The 19472-nt window shown below is 42.0% G+C and overlaps 1 protein-coding gene across 3 annotated transcripts in view; it reads left to right on the forward strand.

The window, feature by feature from the left end:
• The window catches only part of OGFOD2 (2-oxoglutarate and iron dependent oxygenase domain containing 2), a 355549-nt gene extending 354154 nt beyond the window's left edge, over positions 1-1395 (forward strand). For all 3 annotated transcript variants that reach the window (XM_044068919.1, XM_044068920.1, XM_044068921.1), the window contains exon 8: positions 758-1395. In XM_044068919.1, the coding sequence (XP_043924854.1) occupies positions 758-1033 (276 nt within the window). In that variant the 3' untranslated portion in view covers positions 1034-1395. The remainder of the gene's footprint in view (positions 1-757) is intronic.
• Positions 1396-19472: the final 18077 nt, after the last annotated feature.

Here is a 19472-nt window from a genome sequence, read left to right on the forward strand (position 1 = left end):
GAGGAGGATGCTATACTTGGAGGAGGGGAGGAAGTTTGAGGGGGATGCTGTGGATGGAGGAAGGCAGTTTGAAGGCCAGTTGCACTTGAAGGGCAGACTGGATACGTTTGTCCTTTGCTCTCCATCTTGTGTCACTGATGCGGTCTCTAACAATGACAGTGCGGCACACTAAAGCATGTCTTCTTCACTGTACTTTGTACATTTTGTACTAGAATAACTTCTGAGGAGCTACTTTGTCACCTAGTAGCACCTCTATTCTGACAGAATGTTTGGCAATGTGGGATTGAAATCGAACTTGGTAGAGAAGATAGGCACCATTCATCACAATGTCTGGGCTTTACTTTTGAGAAGGGCTTTTCTTCTTTTTCCTGTACATTGTATTCCCAACAGCGAAGAGGAATTCATATATATATAGCATTGTGAAGACTTGCCATCAAGTTGTTATTATGTGCATCTCACAGAGGAAGACCAAGTGTAGTCTTTTCAGAGTTATTCTGTTAACACCATGATCTACTTAGTGGTAATATTGTCGTTGTTACAGCTGGTATGGGATAATACTAGATAGGCGTAAAAACATCTGGTAACACGAATAAAGAGAACATTCTTATAGAAGGCAGACTATTTAAAGGAGTTGAATTGCTATAATAAATAATGTGTAGTAATTAGACAAAATGAAGAAAAAAGTATGGGTTATATTTTGCCTTCACAAGTCCAGTCATGTTGATACGGAAATAATGCTGATATGTTTGTTTTACAGATTCCACTGTTGTCGTCTGGGTGTGTACAAGTCACACATACTGTCACCCACGGGGTGTTACATCGAGGAGGACAACTCCATGGTGCATTTCCCATTGAGTCAGGCGAAAGATGGAATCTTATTGTGTGGATGAGGTCATCATCTGTCCGTAACCATCTGTGTCCCATGTGCAACAAGAAACCTAACTTAGTGGAGGCATTAGGATTTGGAGATGGCTTTACTAAAGACAATGAAGAAAACAACTTTGAGACACTAGATGTTTGTACTTTAATCTGAGCTAGTTGAACATGGGGTCAAACCTCAAGTTTGGTTATAGAATGTAATGTTTGTCAAGTGCACAAACGCATTTTTAATCTGAGGTTATTCAGATTATTACATGTCATTCACATGTAATTATCATTACTGATAAGGAAACATCATGAAAATGCTAAAAAATTGTGTAGGTATTAAGATTCTTTTTGGAATCATTTGCACAGTTCTGGAGACTACTTTTGTATGAAGACTGAAGATGTTAGCTTCTCTGCAACCATGCTATTTGTCACAGGACCTAGGGTTTGCTGATGTCCATTGTCAGAGAGCCGAGGTTTTGCTAATGTCCTCTGTGGCTAGCCTGGAATAAAAATAGCATTTTGGACATATTTTTAAACAAAAGTCAATAATTATTCTGAGCATCTGTACACCAGGCAAGTAGTATATAATACAGAATGTATACATACATACATATAAACACTTTTTTATTCAAATATTCAGTTGTCAGAGTTGTTTTTAAAGTATTTTTCCTGTACATTGCATTCCCATTGTGCTTTAACTAAAACGGGTTTGTTTGGGCAGGTGTTTTATTCCTCAGCTGTAGTATATAGCCTTGGTGTGAGCAAGTTTATTGGGGGCTACAAGTGTCTGATTTTATCTGGCTGTGGTACTGATCTGTTCACCCCCCCATCTTCCCACACTGCCCTATCTCTGTTCTGTCCCTCCCCTTATGCTAATTTGACTGCCAAAGTCCCTCCTTCTCCTGCCTCATTTCTGTGTCTATAAGCAAAAAAGTCTCCTTTACATCCCATAGATCCAGAATACTGAGTGCCCGCATATCCAGTCAGTGTTGCTCTAGAGCTGAGTGCTCTCTCTATAAATTGCCTCTGGAAACTCCTCCCACTTTCATCTAATCTGCTTAAACTGCTGATAACTGTAAATCAGACTGGAAGGTTCTTCCCATTAGACTGTAAAGTTTGAGTTACCCTTCTGCTCATCTTCCTTCCTGTCTAGTTCACAGTGCACTGCCTAGTAGGTGGATCTTTTGTTCCATATTTCTTTTAAAGTCCTCTTTTCCTAGTGTTCTAGTATAAAGACCCTTCCTACAAATCCATTAGCCATCATAATAGCCCTTTTTCTCCAGGCAGTAAATACCATAATGTCTGTTTACTTCACCGTCTGTTATCAGTGGAGACACAAACTTCTGTTTACTTCACCATCTGTTATCAGTGGAGACACTCACAAACTTTTAATTCTTCATATAAATGATTTCATATGTGACAGATGTTTAATTCTTCCTATAAGTGATTCCATATATGACACGTTTAATTCTTCCTATAAATTTTTCCATATGAGACAAATGCTTAATTCTTCTATAAATGATTTGACAAATGTAATTCTTCTATAAATGATTCCATATGTGACAAATGTTTAATTCTTCTGTAAATGATTTTGTATGTGTCAAGCCACGTTAACAAGCAGGAGTTACAATGGTAGGAGCCCAAGAGACAACAGTTGTACATACTTTCACAGTGTCCTCTGGGATGACACTCTTCCAGGTTCCAAAATAGAGAAAGGATGCAGCAGGGTAATATGTCTCTTAGGTGAAATATATAAGGAATATGTGACTCAGCTCTAGAGCAACACTGACTGGATATGCGGGCACTCAGTATTCTGGATCTATGGGATGTAAAGGAGACTTTTTTGCTTATAGACACAGAAATGAGGCAGGAGAAGGAGGGACTTTGGCAGTCAAATTAGCATAAGGGGAGGGACAGAACAGAGATAGGGCAGTGTGGGAAGATGGGGGGGTGAACAGATCAGTACCACAGCCAGATAAAATCAGACACTTGTAGCCCCCCAAAAAACTTGCTCACACCAAGGCTATATACTACAGCTGAGGAATAAAACACCTGCCCAAACAAACCCGTTTTAGTTAAAGCACAATGGGAATGCAATGTACAGGAAAAATACTTTAAAAACAAGTCAAACCAATTCAACAAAGGCCACCTATTCCTTATATATTTCACCTAAGAGACATATTACCCTGCTGCATCCTTTCCCTATTTTGGAACCTGGAAGAGTGTCATCCCAGAGGACACTGTGAAAGTATGTACAACTGTTGTCTCTTGGGCTCCTACCATTGTAACTCCTGCTTGTTAACGTGGTAAGCTATCTCCCTGCCAGGACTGCTAGCGGCCTAAATACCTTCATTTGATCTCTGCCCTTGCTTCTCCATAGTCCATCCTATCTAGTCCTAAGACCTCCCTAGTTGCTCAAGTGTACTTCTACATTTGGCAACTAGAAGGCGTCCCCCCTACTATACTTACTTTTGTTTCCTTTTCTTCACTCATTTCTAGCTTTTCTCTTCTATTAATTGCTACCCACACTTTCTTTCCATACTCTTGCCCACTTCTCCTAATTAATTATAAAAACCATACTCACCAGCTTTGACCCACTCTCCTGTATCCTAAGCTCTACTGATTGACTCTCGATCCTCTCCTGGTGGTTTCTTTTACTTCCCTGTCCCCCACTGTACCTTGCCTTCCATCTCTAGATCTGCCTAGTTTCCTTCTAAACATACTGCATACTTTCCTTCCTCCTTAATCTCTTACTACCTTTCCAGCTCCACTTACTTTTATACTGTGCACGTTGTCGCCATCCTACACCCTCATACCATACTACTATTTTACTCTCCTTCCCTTCCCCAGACTGCCCGATCCTTTGTATATCCCTCCCCTCCCACTTACTTGGGTTATAGACCTCCCTGTTTGTCCCACGTAACTCGTATTCCCTGTTCCTCCTCCCCTTCCTCTACTTCCGCTAGGAGGTGATAATTACTCCCCCTCCCCTCAGGGCGCCATTTTCAAACCCCTTGCCACGGCTGCTACAGTACCTGATTGGGAGTACGCTCCTATTGTAAGTACTTTTCTGTTCAGCGTATTTTGTTATTTTGCAGGGCTTTTCCCCTCCATGTACATGCTAGAACTCGCTATAGTCACATAATGACCGTATTTGCATTTGCACGCTGTCGTGCGTTGTATTGAGAGTGCATTTATTTATCTACCCATTGCGTAGCCTGAAATGTTGCTCTGACTACTGTTTAGAACAAAAAAAGGAAAGAAAAATTAAATAAAAAGACGTACCGAACGGTACTTTTATTTCTAAGGAGTTCTGATTGTACATCCACTGTCTATCTGGATATTGCTCAATACGTATTTGATTGCACTGTATAAGTTACTGTTTGTGTGCTTGCATACGTTACTGTTTGTGTGCTTCGCAAAGCTTTTTGGGTTAGATTGTGTAGCTCCTGTCCCTTGAATGCGTTATTTAATGTAGCGTATTGGTTGTACTGTAAAGGTCACTGTTTTTGGGCATCGCAAAGCTTTTGCGGTTGGGTTGTGTTGCCCATGTCCCTTGTAACCGCTACTGAAGGTAGCGCGACATTATTCCTTTTCCCATATTTCCTTTAAACCGCTACTGAACGTAGCGCGACATTGCCCTTCCACTATATTCGCACTGTGCGAGGGTTTTATAGCAGAGTATATGGGTTTTGGTTTCTAATAGGGCTTCCCTTATTTATATGGCACGATCTGCGTCTGAGAATGTTATTGTTTTAATGCTTCACGGAACTGCTGAGGCCACTCTCTTTACCCATGTATAATATGCATTGCTACTAACTAGCGCTGGTGCGAGACGCCAGCTCCACGTGTTTGTTATTACTTTTTAAACACCTGGTTGGTCGCAGATGTTAGCGCCCTAGGGCTTTTACATTATCCCTCAAAAGGCATTTACTATAGTTTCTGGGACTACTCAATGATATGTCACGCTTGTAGGTAATAATAGTGATTATTTTAATTGTTAAATGCTCATAACAGCATTTTACTGCTGAAAGATTGATTCCTGACTCCCCACAGGTACTCTTTATAGTGCTACAGTGCTCTTGTTTTATTGATAAGTTTATGTAATTGAATCATTATAATACCTCCCAACAAACTACAGATATATTTGTTTAAACTGCATTATTATGCTGTAATTGCTGCAGGACTCTTAAACAGTCCTTGAATCTCCTGAATTTGGTATATTTCCTGATGAAACTGCTCCCTGTTTTAGATGGTCATTTATCAGTCTAAATATCTACTTTAATGCCAGTTGCTCACCCGATTGCAAGGCATACCTGTTGAGTTTTAGAGATGTTTTATTCATTTAATTGAAAGCTTTTGGCCTTGATATTCTCTTACTGTTTGCTTTAATGACTGTACTGTTGAGTTTTAGAGATGTTTTATTCATTTAATTGAAAGCTTTTGGCCTTGATATTCTCTTACTGTTTGCTTTAATGACTGTACTGTTGAGTTTTAGAGATGTTTTATTCATTTAATTGAAAGCTTTGGGCCTTGATATTCTCTTACTGTTTGCTTTAATGACTGTACTGTGATTTTTAGCCTCTTCTTTTGCCTACTACATATTTAGATATTAAAGTATTGTTACTATTACATTGTTACTAACCCTTCTCATCTCTCCCTCTTATCAACAGTTTTTTGCCCTCTTTTTCTCTTGGGATCTCGCCTGGGTGGTAACATACATTCAACAAAGGCCACCTATTCCTTATATATTTCACCTAAGAGACATATTACCCTGCTGCATCCTTTCCCTATTTTGGAACCTGGAAGAGTGTCATCCCAGAGGACACTGTGAAAGTATGTACAACTGTTGTCTCTTGGGCTCCTACCATTGTAACCCCTGCTTGTTAACGTGGTAAGCTATCTCCCTGCCAGGACTGCTAGCGGCCTAAATACCTGCATTTGATCTCTGCCCTTGCTTCTCCATAGTCCATCCTATCTAGTCCTAAGACCTCCCTAGTTGCTCAAGTGCACTTCTACATTTGGCCACTAGAAGGCGTCCCCCCTACTATACTTACTTTTGTTTCCTTTTCTTCACTCATTTCTAGCTTTTCTCTTCTATTAATTGCTACCCACACTTTCTTTCCATACTCTTGCCCACTTCTCCTAATTAATTATAAAAACCATACTCACCAGCTTTGACCCACTCTCCTGTATCCTAAGCTCTACTGATTGACTCTCGATCCTCTCCTCGTGGTTTCTTTTACTTCCCTGTCCCCCACTGTACCTTGCCTTCCATCTCTAGATCTGCCTAGTTTCCTTCTAAACATACTGTATACTTTCCTTCCTCCTTACTCTCTTACTACCTTTCCAGCTCCACTTACTTTTATACTGTGCACGTTGTCTCCATCCTACACCCTCATACCATACTACTATTTTACTCTCCTTCCCTTCCCTCCCCCAGACTGCCCGATCCTTTGTATATCCCTCCCCTCCCACTTACTTGGGTTATAGACCTCCCTGTTTGTCCCACGTAACTCGTATTCCCTGTTCCTCCTCCCCTTCCTCTACTTCCGCTAGGAGGTGATAAATACTCCCCCTCCCCTCAGGGCGCCATTTTCAAACCCCTTGCCACGGCTGCTACAGTACCTGATTGGGAGTACGCTCCTATTGTAAGTACTTTTCTGTTCAGCGTATTTTGTTATTTTGCAGGGCTTTTCCCTCCATGTATATGCTAAAACTCGCTATAGTCACATAATGACCGTATTTGCATTTGCACGCTGTCGTGCGTTGTATTGAGAGTGCATTTACTTATCTACCCATTGCATAGCCTGAAATGTTGCTCTGACTACTGTTTAAAACAAAAAAAAAAAAAAAAGACGTACCGAACGGTACTTTTATTTCTAAGGAGTTCTGATTGTACATCCACTGTTTATCTGGATATTGCTCAATACGTATTTGATTGCACTGTATAAGTTACTGTTTGTGTGCTTGCATACGTTACTGTTTGTGTGCTTCGCAAAGCTTTTTGGGTTAGATTGTGTAGCTCCTGTCCCTTGAATGCGTTATTTAATGTAGCGTATTGGTTGTACTGTAAAGGTCACTGTTTTTGGGCATCGCAAAGCTTTTGCGGTTGGGTTGTGTTGCCCATGTCCCTTGTAACCGCTACTGAAGGTAGCGCGACATTATTCCTTTTCCCATATTTCCTTTAAACCGCTACTGAACGTAGCGCGACATTGCCCTTCCACTTATATTCACACTGTGCGAGGGTTTTATAGCAGAGTATATGGGTTTTGGTTTCTAATAGGGCTTCCCTTATTTATATGGCATGATCTGCGTCTGAGAATGTTATTGTTTTAATGCTTCACGGAACTGCTGAGACCACTCTCTTTACCCATGTATAATATGCATTGCTACTAATTAGCGCTGGTGCGAGACGCCAGCTCCACGTGTTTGTTATTACTTTTTAAACACCTGGTTGGTCGCAGATGTTAGCGCCCTAGGGCTTTTACATTATCCCTCAAAAGGCATTTACTATAGTTTCTGGGACTACTCAATGATATGTCACGCTTGTAGGTAATAATAGTGATTATTTTAATTGTTAAATGCTCATAACAGCATTTTACTGCTGAAAGATTGATTCCTGACTCCCCACAGGTACTCTTTATAGTGCTACAGTGCTCTTGTTTTATTGATAAGTTTATGTAATTGAATCATTATAATACCTCCCAACAAACTACAGATATATTTGTTTAAACTGCATTATTATGCTGTAATTGCTGCAGGACTCTTAAACAGTCCTTGAATCTCCTGAATTTGGTATATTTCCTGATGAAACTGCTCCCTGTTTTAGATGGTCATTTATCAGTCTAAATATCTACTTTAATGCCAGTTGCTCACCCGATTGCAAGGCATACCTGTTGAGTTTTAGAGATGTTTTATTCATTTAATTGAAAGCTTTTGGCCTTGATATTCTCTTACTGTTTGCTTTAATGACTGTACTGTTGAGTTTTAGAGATGTTTTATTCATTTAATTGAAAGCTTTTGGCCTTGATATTCTCTTACTGTTTGCTTTAATGACTGTACTGTTGAGTTTTAGAGATGTTTTATTCATTTAATTGAAAGCTTTGGGCCTTGATATTCTCTTACTGTTTGCTTTAATGACTGTACTGTGATTTTTAGCCTCTTCTTTTGCCTACTACATATTTAGATATTAAAGTATTGTTACTATTACATTGTTACTAACCCTTCTCATCTCTCCCTCTTATCAACAGTTTTTTGCCCTCTTTTTCTCTTGGGATCTCGCCTGGGTGGTAACATACATTCAACAAAGGCCACCTATTCCTTATATATTTCACCTAAGAGACATATTACCCTGCTGCATCCTTTCCCTATTTTGGAACCTGGAAGAGTGTCATCCCAGAGGACACTGTGAAAGTATGTACAACTGTTGTCTCTTGGGCTCCTACCATTGTAACCCCAGCTTGTTAACGTGGTAAGCTATCTCCCTGCCAGGACTGCTAGCGGCCTAAATACCTTCATTTGATCTTTGCCCTTGCTTCTCCATAGTCCATCCTAGCTAGTCCTAAGACCTCCCTAGTTGCTCAAGTGCACTTCTACATTTGGCCACTAGAAGGCGTCCCCCCTACTATACTTACTTTTGTTTCCTTTTCTTCACTCATTTCTAGCTTTTCTCTTCTATTAATTGCTACCCACACTTTCTTTCCATACTCTTGCCCACTTCTCCTAATTAATTATAAAAACCATACTCACCAGCTTTGACCCACTCTCCTGTATCCTAAGCTCTACTGATTGACTCTCGATCCTCTCCTGGTGGTTTCTTCCCGCTCCGTTCACCCTTCGGGCTCACTCCGCTCCCCTACCCTGCCCCCAAATTCCACCCGCCCCCAGTACCTCTACCTATATCCCTCCAGTTTCCACACCCACTTCCTCCCTACAACCAATCAATCCTCTACACCGTAGACACACCCCAACAGCCTATTATCCAAATTTTAACCACTCCCTCAGGTAACACACACCTTCTTCTCACTCTAAACACTCCTCCACTCAACTACCTCTTCCTCCTGCTCCACACCTACTACTCCCTATCCTCCACACATACTACTCCACACCTACTACTACTAAGCCCCACACTTACTACTCCCTATCCTACCCATCCTTACAAAGCCTTTTTCTCCATCCCCCTGCACAATTATCCTACATCATATATAAGACGCCTGTAACAATCAGCACAAAGCAGCCTTATCAACATGCCTTTAACTCCTTCATCCACTTCTATCCTTCTTTTACTTTCTCTTAAACTATCATACCTTTTTTACCTCACCCAACCCCATACCACATACCATACACAATGTTTTCATACAACTAACCATTTGAACTCCCCTCTCTCACACTTGCACACCCCTATCTCTCCCCATCTTTACCCAATAACTCAGCTCCTCACCTTCTCATTCAAAGTTTTCTCCTCTCAGAAAAACTCTCTCCCCATAGCAACCAAACACCCCATAATCATTACAACTGACCTAAATCATTGTTTTACTCTACTCAATCATCTTTTGAACCCACTCTTTCACCTCATTTCCAGTCTTATATCTGGTGATATACATCCTAACCCTGGCCCCTCCTCCTTTTCCTCCTCACACAAGCCTATATACCTTACCTCTCTAAACTCCCAAAGCATAATGAACAAAGTTCCAACCCTCCATGCATGGCTCATGCATAATAAACCTGACATACTATCTATTTCTGAAACATGGTTAAAGCCCTCTATAAAAGATTCTGAAATTACTCCACCCAGCTATTCTATCATTAGAAAAGACAGGACCAAAAGGAAAGGTGGTGGTGTAGCCCTCCTTTATTCCTCTTCCTTGCTAGTTACCCCTTATGATAAACCCACTCCTACATTTAACAACGCAGAAGTACTCCTCACTCTCCTACAAGTTAATAAGCACAAACACATATGCCTTGCATCTATCTACATTCCCCCAGGGGACAATATTTCCACACTTGAAAACATCCTCTCTTGACTCTCTAACAATATTAGCAATGAAACCATACTCTTAGGAGATGTAAATATTAACTGGGCCTCCATCCAGTCTCTTACAAACCCTCTCAACATCAATCTATATAACTTTACCCAACTAATCAACACCATAACACACCCATCAAAAGACCCCTCCTGTGGCACCATCCTTGACTGGATTCTAGTATCACATCCCCACTATTTTTCAGATAGCGGTACTCTTCCTGACCCTCTTAGTGATCATCTGCCCACTTTTACTCTCCGACTCCCCTGTATCTCATACCATTCCCACAACTACATTACTACCCGAAATGACAAAAGCTTCAACGCATCAATCTTTGTAGATTCCTTGAAAGCAATTAATTGGAACAATCTAAAGACACTTCCATTAGAAGAAGCAGTTGCTCACTTTAACTCCACTTTCTTAAGAATACTTGATTCCCATGCCCCTCTAAGAACAAAAAGAATCAAAACAAAGTCAGCCCCCTGGCTAACCAAAACCACACTATCAACTATGCGCCTTAGAGACAAAGCCTGGAGACTCTATCTGAGAACTAAGATCCCAGAACATCATATTACATTCAAAACCCTTTGAAATAAAGTAAAAAAGCTAATAACCTCAGATAGACAAAAATACTTCTTCACACTCCAAAATAATAATACAACCAACCCTCAAAAGTTTTGGAAGGGGATATCCACTCTCCTTAACCCCAGCAAACCACACACCCCAACCCCAGACCCTAACAGTCCCGACTTAGATTTAGCTTCGCAATTTAACTTCTTTTTCATCGACTCCATTAGCAAACTCACCTCCTCCTTCACACACTCCACCTCACTCTCTACTACACCCCCTCCCTCTCCCATCCACAACCCTAACCCCAAATCCACCTCACACAGCCTATCTTCCACCATATCCACTACTCCTACTGCCTTATCATTCTCACCCCCCTCAAACACACTCTCTCCACATTCCTCTCTATTCTCACTAAATCCTACTCCCACTTCCACTATAAAGAAACTTCTTCAGAAACTGAAGCCTTGCACTAATGCCCCTGACACCATTCCCTCCTACTTCCTAAGCATAGCTGCTGATGCTATTGCTTATCCCATCAGCATTCTAATCAACCGCTCTATTCACGAATGCACTGTGCCCCAACTGTGGAAGCAAGCATTCATCATCCCTCTACACAAAGGAGGCAACAATTGTAGCATCAACAACTTCCGTCCTATTGCTATCCTGTCCCCTATTTCCAAACTTCTGGAAAAGTGTGTCCACCTTCAACTCCTGCCTCATCTCTTAGACAACAACCTTATAACTCCTACACAACATGGATTCAGACCAAACCACAGCACTATGACAGCCCTCTTATCCTTCCTGGAGACTGTTAACACTGCACGTGATTCCGGCCACATTGTCTCTACCCTACTACTTGACCTCTCCAAGGCCTTCGACACTATCTCACACAATCTGCTCTTAACCAAATTGTCACAACTTAACCTCTCTTCTTCTTCCATAAATTGGTTCTCTAGCTATCTATCTAATAGAAGCCAAGCTGTAATATGGAAAAAGGCCACTTCCCCTTTCCTTAGTACCCCCACTGGTGTTCCCCAAGGATCTATTCTTGGTCCCCTCCTCTTTAATATATTTATAAACGATTTCCACAAATCAATTCCTTTTGCAAACATCATCCAATATGCAGATGATTCTACCATTATCTGCTCTGCCACCTCCACCTCTCAGCTCCAAACACTTACCCAGGAAGCTTTTTCAATTACCGAACAGTGGATGAGAATAAATCACTTGGTACTCAATGCCTCCAAGACAAAACTTATGGTATTTACCCCCTCCAAAGCCACATCCTTCAATAGAAACTCTTTCTTAATTACCAGCCAAAATAACTTACCCCTTGAACTAGTGACTGAAACTAAGCTACTAGGTGTACTAATTGACAATAGGCTAAGCTACAACTCTCATCTACAACTAAATATTAAAAAAACTCATCAAAAACTAGGTATGCTCTACCGTCAGAATCAGTACCTTACAAGCTCTTCCAAAATCACACTCGCTTCCTTTTCTCCCATCCCCTCCCTTCTCTATGGGGCCCCACTACTGACCAATCTTCAGTCCTCTCAAAAAAAACAGCTCTCCTCCTGCTATAATAAAATCGCCAAATTCGCAAATGGACACAGGTCCTCCACCCACCACTGTTCCTCTCTCCAAACCCTAAACTGGCTCGAACTACCTAATCATCTCACTTATATACAGCTGACTTTCACTCAAAAGCTCATTCTTAGTCCTTCTCTTTGTCCCTCCCTGTCTTCTGCCTTCAAAATGCACCAGCCAAACAGAGTATTAAGGTCCAACAATCAAAACCTATTAGAAGTCCATAAACCATCTCATCCCCCAGGTAAACACTTATTCTCCTTCAACCTTGCCCGCCTCTGGAACTCTCTCCCACCATCTATTCGTACCACCTCTAACCGCTACGCATTCAAAAACTCTCTCCATACATACCTGAGCTCCCAATGGGATTGCTCCTGCTCCCTCCCTCATAAACTTATTATATCTCATTATCTTATACACTTTGATACATATCTCTAGCTAACAACCTTATCTTTCCTTGGCATATCTACTATGTAAGGTTATTTGATGTCTGCCTGAATAACTCCTATAGATGTATATCACATTACTCTCTCTATTTTTCTTACCTCTCATTTATCACACTGTATTGATTTAAATGCTTTTGAATTGTGAGCTTAAATGTTTTATGTTTTACTCTGTACAATCTTTTGTAATTTTGCAATTTTTGTAATTTTTGAATGTACTTGATTTTGTCTGTATTGGAGCTTTTCTCCCCAGGACTCCATTGAAAACGGGTTCTTTTGGCCCAATGGACTATCCTGGTAAATCAACTGCAAATAAAATAAATAAATAAATAAATCAAGCTTCTAAATGAAGAAACCCCCACAGAAGCTGTATTACCCCAGAAGCAGCCTACGATGAGAGAAGAAGAGGAGCCCACCATAGAAGATGTAAGAACAGCACTAAGGAAAATGAAGTCAGGGAAAGCAGCAGGATCAGATGAGGTCACAGCAGATGTGATAATGTTGCTGGGTGAGATAGAGGAGAAATGGAATCTGAGGGTGCTCATAGCAGTGTGGAGAGAAAGGCATTTCCCAGATGACTGGAGAATAAGCATACTCGTGCCAATGTAGGAGAAGAAAGGGGACATCCACAACTTTGGGCAGTACAGAGGCATCAAACTCCTGTCACATTGCATGAAAGTTCTGGAGACAGTGACTAATAAACCTATATGCAGAGTAGTAGAATGTAAGATGGGATATGAGCAGTTCGGATTTAGATCAGGATGCAGCATAACTGACTTGATGTTTGCAGTGACACAGATAGTTGAGAAGAAGCTAGAGATGATGAAAGAGTCCAACTGGGCATTCCTAGACTTGGAGAATGCATATGACAAGGTCCCAAGAAAGCTGACCTGGTCAGTACTGCAGTGGTTCGAAGTCCAGAAACATTGGTAGAATTACTGCAGGCTATGTACAAGGACCCAATGACTCAAGTACGAACAGTGCCTTGGACCGGCTCATTTTTACCCCCCACTTGAGGAAGCAACATCCTTGACCTGGTTATTACTAACATCGGCAACCGTTGCTCTACACCAATAGCCAATTGCTCCCTGGTTAGCTCTGACCACAAACTAATCACCATGGAAGTCAACATCTCACACCCCATCCCCCCTCCCCCGCAAAGGTAACCACCATAAAAAACTTCTCCAAATCTGACTTTGGGCTCCTAAAAACAGAGGTGGCTAACTTCACGGCAACCATGTCAATGAAAAATAGATGCATGACTGCTGAATCATACACCAATGCACTGTATGAACACATACATAAATGCATGGAACTAGCCATACCCAACAGAACCAAGACTCTCTCTGCCAAAAATAAGGACGCCAATCTGGTGGTCCCCTGCCATTAATAAACTCTACAATAGAAGGAAGAAACTGTTTCAGAAAAAAGTGAAGTCCCAAGACTGGAAAAACTCCCTTATTAGCCTCAACAAAAGAGATCCCTCATCAAAACCTCTAAAGCCAGCTATGAAGGCAGAATTGTGGAAGACACTAAAAACAACCACAAAGCCTTCTATAGTTGTATCAAGAATCTCCATGGCAATACCCAGGTTTGCTCTGAGTTACTGCACAATGGTATTTCCTATACTAAGCCAACAGATATTGCCAACACACGGGCTGACAGATTCAGTGCCAGCTGTACCCCTCTTCCCCCCCAATGGACCAATCACAGTACTGGAGGAATGCCAGGCAGCCAGCATTACCACAGCACAGATTAAAGCTGCATTGTCCCAGGCCAAGGATACAGCTTCCATGAGACCCCACAATATCCCTGGATGTGTTCTGCATGAACTACAAAGTGTACTGGCACCATTTCTATGTGCCCTTTTCAATCACAGCCTCACCTCAGGCTTTGTCCCTACCGAATGGTGCACTGCTACAGTCATCCCTCTCCATAAAGGGGGAGTGACTACAAACCCTGAGAATTATCGCCCCATTAGCCTGAGTCTGATATGTAAGGTTATGGAGCGCATCGTCATGGACCTAATTAACAAGGATATTGGGAATCTCCAAACTCTAGATCCCATGCAATTTGGTTTTGTGAAAGGTAGAGCATGCCTGCTCAACCTGGTTGATTTCTTTGGGTCAGTCACCAGAGCTGTGGATGAGGGCAAGGCAGTTCATACAGCCTACCTTGATCTGACAAGGCCTTTGATACCATTCAACACTCATAAATTATTGATAAACTCACCAAACTATGCATCAACCCCTATATCACTAGGTGGGTTGCAAATTAGCTCACAAAACCCACAGTGTGAAAGTAGTGGACTCCAAGTCAGACTGCCGACCAGTCACGAGTGGAGTCTCACAGGGATCAGTCCTGGGTCCTCTCCTGTTTGGCATCTACTTCTCAGACGTCCAGGCCAACATGGAAGGACTCTGGCTGACCAAGTTCGCAGACAACTGCAAGCTGGGAGCCATTAACTCCCCATGTGATGTAGGCATCCTACAGAAAGGACTCACTGAGACCAATGGCTGGTACTGAAACCATGGTCTTAAGCTCAATGCCAAAAAATGCGTCATCATCCCCTTTGGGAAAAACTCTGTTCCCACTAATGACCACATCAGTGGGAGCCCACTAAACACAGAAGGAATTATAAGAGATCTGGGGACATAGGTTGACAGCAACCTCTCCTTCGACCACCTCATTGCCACTATGATCAGAAAGTCCTTCTATGTGGCACATCTCATTACCAAGGGTTTTGCATCCAGGAAGAAAGGTAATCATCTCTCTCTTCTCTTCCCTCATTAGGCCAGTCATGGAGTATAATGTCCCATTTGGCATGTACCTCACTGGACACAAGCAACAGCTGGAAAGGCTGCAAAAGTACCTCATGAAGAGGATCCTAGGCTTTAAACACATGTCCTACATGGACAGACTAAAAAACTCCAGCTATTCTCTGTCTCATATCGTCTACTAAGAGCTGATCTCTGCTTGACTTACAGTGCCATGTCTGACCCAGCTCTGCTAGAAATGCTACATCTAAAGAAATCCCAATCCCTCCGCACCACACACTGCAGAGACCTCAACCTCCATTACCACAGTCAACAGAACATGCTGGAGGGACAGGTTAATAACCCAGAGACTGCCCATGATCTGGAATAGACTTCCTATACATGTCAAGCAGAGCACCTCACTGGCCCTCTTCAAGAGAAATATTGATGAGTGGATGGGAAATAGAAAGTTCACCCCCAGGGATCACTCCAGTGCTCTACTTGATAGAGGCAGTGGTAACTAACATCGGGCGGCATGATGCCAAGGCACTTATATGGGCTAGGCTTGTAAAGGCTCCAGGGCCATTAGGCTAGTACACCCCTATGAACCTATGAATAGATTATGGTGGTTTGGACATGTAGAAAAGCAGAAAAAAATCTGGTGAAGAAGATTTGGGACAGGCAGGAAGAATGTAAGAGGAAACAAGGACGTCCAGCAAAGAGGTGGATGGATTGTGTGAAAGAAGATCTGCGACAGTCAGGCATGAGTGTCGAAGAAGACAGGAGTGTGGCATTGAATTGAGAGAGATGGCAACAGTTAACACAATTCTGTGACCCCATGTAGAAAAAGGGAGAAAGGGGGCTGATGATGATATGACAAGTGTGTAATTCTTCCTATAAATGATTCCATGTGTGATAAATATTTAATTCTTCCTATAAATGATTCCATATGTGACAAGTGTTTAATTCTTCAGTAAACGATTCCATATGTGAGAGGTGCAAGTATCTACTAACCTTGGAGGCCAACCTCCCTTCAGAGACAGTAGACTACAACAAGCATGTTGTCAGTTCCTACACCCACCTGGCACAATGCCCACCATGTCCTAAACAAACAAATAAGCCTTATAATGCTGACACACTTAAAAACCTCAAAACTCCTTGCTTAAACCAAAAAGGCCTCCTAGAAGAAGTTTCAGTATACAGGACACCCAGTGTCAAATCAATAGGCATATATACACAGACACTACAGAAAACACATCTACTTAAAGGGGTTACTCAACTGGCAAGCCAAAGCCCTTAAGCCAGCTAGGCCGAGACACTGCATCTGATAACATCTTTGTCATAGGTGACTCTATAGTCAGACACAGATGCACCACACACCAGGCAGAGCAGACAGAGAGGGTGATGGGTAGCTGCTTCAGGATCTGAGCTGTTAGTAGGGCCCTCAAGTCCCTTCATCCTAATTAAACATATGACATGGTCACTACGCAGATGTGAATGAATGACTTTCGATATACCTCCGTGGATCATATGAAAAGGGATATAATAGAGATCCCAGAATATGTATCTGAAATCTATCTGAAGCTGGTATTGAGCAGTATCCTATCATTGCCAAGAACTATGCCACAATACAAAAAAGATAACGGACGTTGGTTATTGGCTTAGCGGTTGGTACCATTTTAAGGAGGTCCAATATAGCAGTGAAGGAGGAGATCACCTACAACCCCGGCTACATTTCTAGGGATGGCCTGCACCTCTCTTCTCATGGCTTGTATGCACTGGATCTTTCCTCCTCCAATGAGCCTTTTTTAGGCAAGGTCAGTCTCCTCAAATTACTTAGAAAGCTAATCAAAAGTACATAAAGGTAGAACCTTTCAATGCTAGAAGCTTAAACAAGAAGTCAAACTCCTTACTGGCATTTTTAACTGTAGAAAATATATATATCAGCAGTTATTGAAACTTGGTTTCAGAACCGAATAGCACCTTACACAGTACAGGGGGTCAGTGCCTACCACTCTTTCAGACCCACTGTGTGAAATGATGGTGTCACTAGAACAGGCATGTCTATATTGTTAAGAAGCCACCTCACCTTCAGACATAAGCCTGGGAAATGACCTTTAACTCTCCATATCCTTTTCACAGTAGGTAGAACTCTGTACCATGTTGTAGCCAACTACCACATCCCCTCCATGTTACCTGCTGCCCATGAGGCATTACAAAGCAAACTGATATCCCTGCCTATCGAGCCTAATTCTATCCTACTAGGAGACTTCAGCTGTCCTTCCATTAAATGAAAAACTTGTACCACCTAAAATAAATATGCACAAAGATTCCTAGACTTCATTAAAGTTAGCTCCCTAGACCAACTGGCTCAACTCCCAACTAGGAATTCAAAAATATCGGACCTGATTCTCACCAATATTGCAGCCGTATGCTCAACACCTACAGGTAACACATCACTGGTCAAATCTGGCCACCATTTAATAACACACACTATGAAGGTAAAATCTGACCACAAAACCATTTTCTGTTTTGAGGCTGCCTTGAGGCACACCTAATGCAGGTAACTAATGCCCTGGTGAAATTTAAGCTCCCTCCTGACCTTGATGACCCCATCAAGAATGCAGCCACATTGTGGATAATTTCTGTGCCCACCTCAAAGCATGCATTGAGGCATCTGTCCACATAAGACATAAATACAATGCCAAATTCAGGAATAAGCCCCTGTGGTGGAACCCTTGTATAAACAAACTAGACAGTAAGAGGAGTCAACTTAGTATGTTAAAACAAACTCAATACCCTATCATTTAGAGAACTCAGAAATGAAATCCTCCAAAAGTAGGTATGAATTGGGAATTACTGCCCCTGATAAGAACTCCAAGCCTTCATCTGAGTCAGAAACCTTAGAAAAAATGCTCAGAGCTAATACATAACACTTACTCATCCCCTGAGGATATAGCCAATATTAGCATAGAAATTCAACTCTAACTTTCCTCAACTTATTATCACACTCACACCTCCCTCCATCACAACCGAGCAGATATTGAATGCTCTCTCTGTCTCTTTTTCTCTCTCTCTCCCTAGTGCCAAAAACAATTGCTTCATGGGTCCTAATAATGTACAAGGCTGCCTTCTTGTCAGAACTAGATGCCTGCTAGACGTATAGATTCATAGGAGGTTACTAGGCTATTGGTCCTAGGGCCTATATAAGCCTAGCCATGTTGTACCCTTGTTCCCTTATTGACCAAGCTATATGGTCTACAGTTACAGCACAAGTCTATGATCAGCACCAACTGCCCTTATGCAAGAGGGATATAGGTGACACTCCAGGGTAAATTTACAGTCTCCCATCCAGTTGTCTAAGTTACCCTTAAATAGGGTCATTGAGGAGCTCTGTTTTATATGAATTGGGAGTTTGTTCCAGAGGGAGTAGCAATCTCTGGGAGATATATCTGTCATGTTAATGTTGCAGGCTAGGTTAAGATCCCTAGATAAGTGAATCTTGTTTATTTTTATTTATTTAACATTTGTTGACCGGGAATGTCCGACTAGGTTCCACAGAGCCTGTTTTCAGTGGAGGCCCGGGGAGAAATTCTCCAGATGCATGTCTTTGGAATGTGGGAGGAAACCGGAGTACCCGGAGGAAACCCACGCGAACACAGGGAGAACATGCAAACTCCACACAGAAGGCACCCCAGCCGAGAATCGAACCGAAGAACCTCTTGCTGTGAGGCGACAACGTTAACCGCTGCACCACTGTGCCACCCATTGTCCCATTTGATTTGCGGATGTGCAGCATTTCCATTAGGGCAGGGTCTGAGACTGGTCTGTAAGCCAAGTACAAGTTGAGTCTCAGCAGCCTATAAGATACAGAGTACAGTGACAGGACCTTCAGGCTGTCCATGTAGGTCATGTGTTGAAGGTCCTGAATTTTCTTGGTGAGAAACCTCAGGTCTCTCCAGCTGTTGCAGGTGTTTGGTGAGGCACATCCAGAAGGGAGCATTGTACTCTATTAGTGGTCTGATGAGGGATGAGTACAAGGGAGTTATAACATCCTTAGCTCTGGATGTGATTCCCTTACTTATGAGATGCGCAACATAGATGGTTTTCCATGCCACTGTGGAAACAAGGTGATCAAAGTTTAGATTGCTATCAACATGTGTTCCCAAATATCTCACCTCAGGGTATGAGCTAAGGGGGTACTGTTAATATTGTAGTTT

This window comes from Protopterus annectens, chromosome 4.part0 (assembly GCF_019279795.1).
Source record: "Protopterus annectens isolate FY-2018-M chromosome 4.part0, PAN1.0, whole genome shotgun sequence".
Lineage (NCBI taxonomy): Eukaryota > Metazoa > Chordata > Ceratodontiformes > Protopteridae > Protopterus > Protopterus annectens.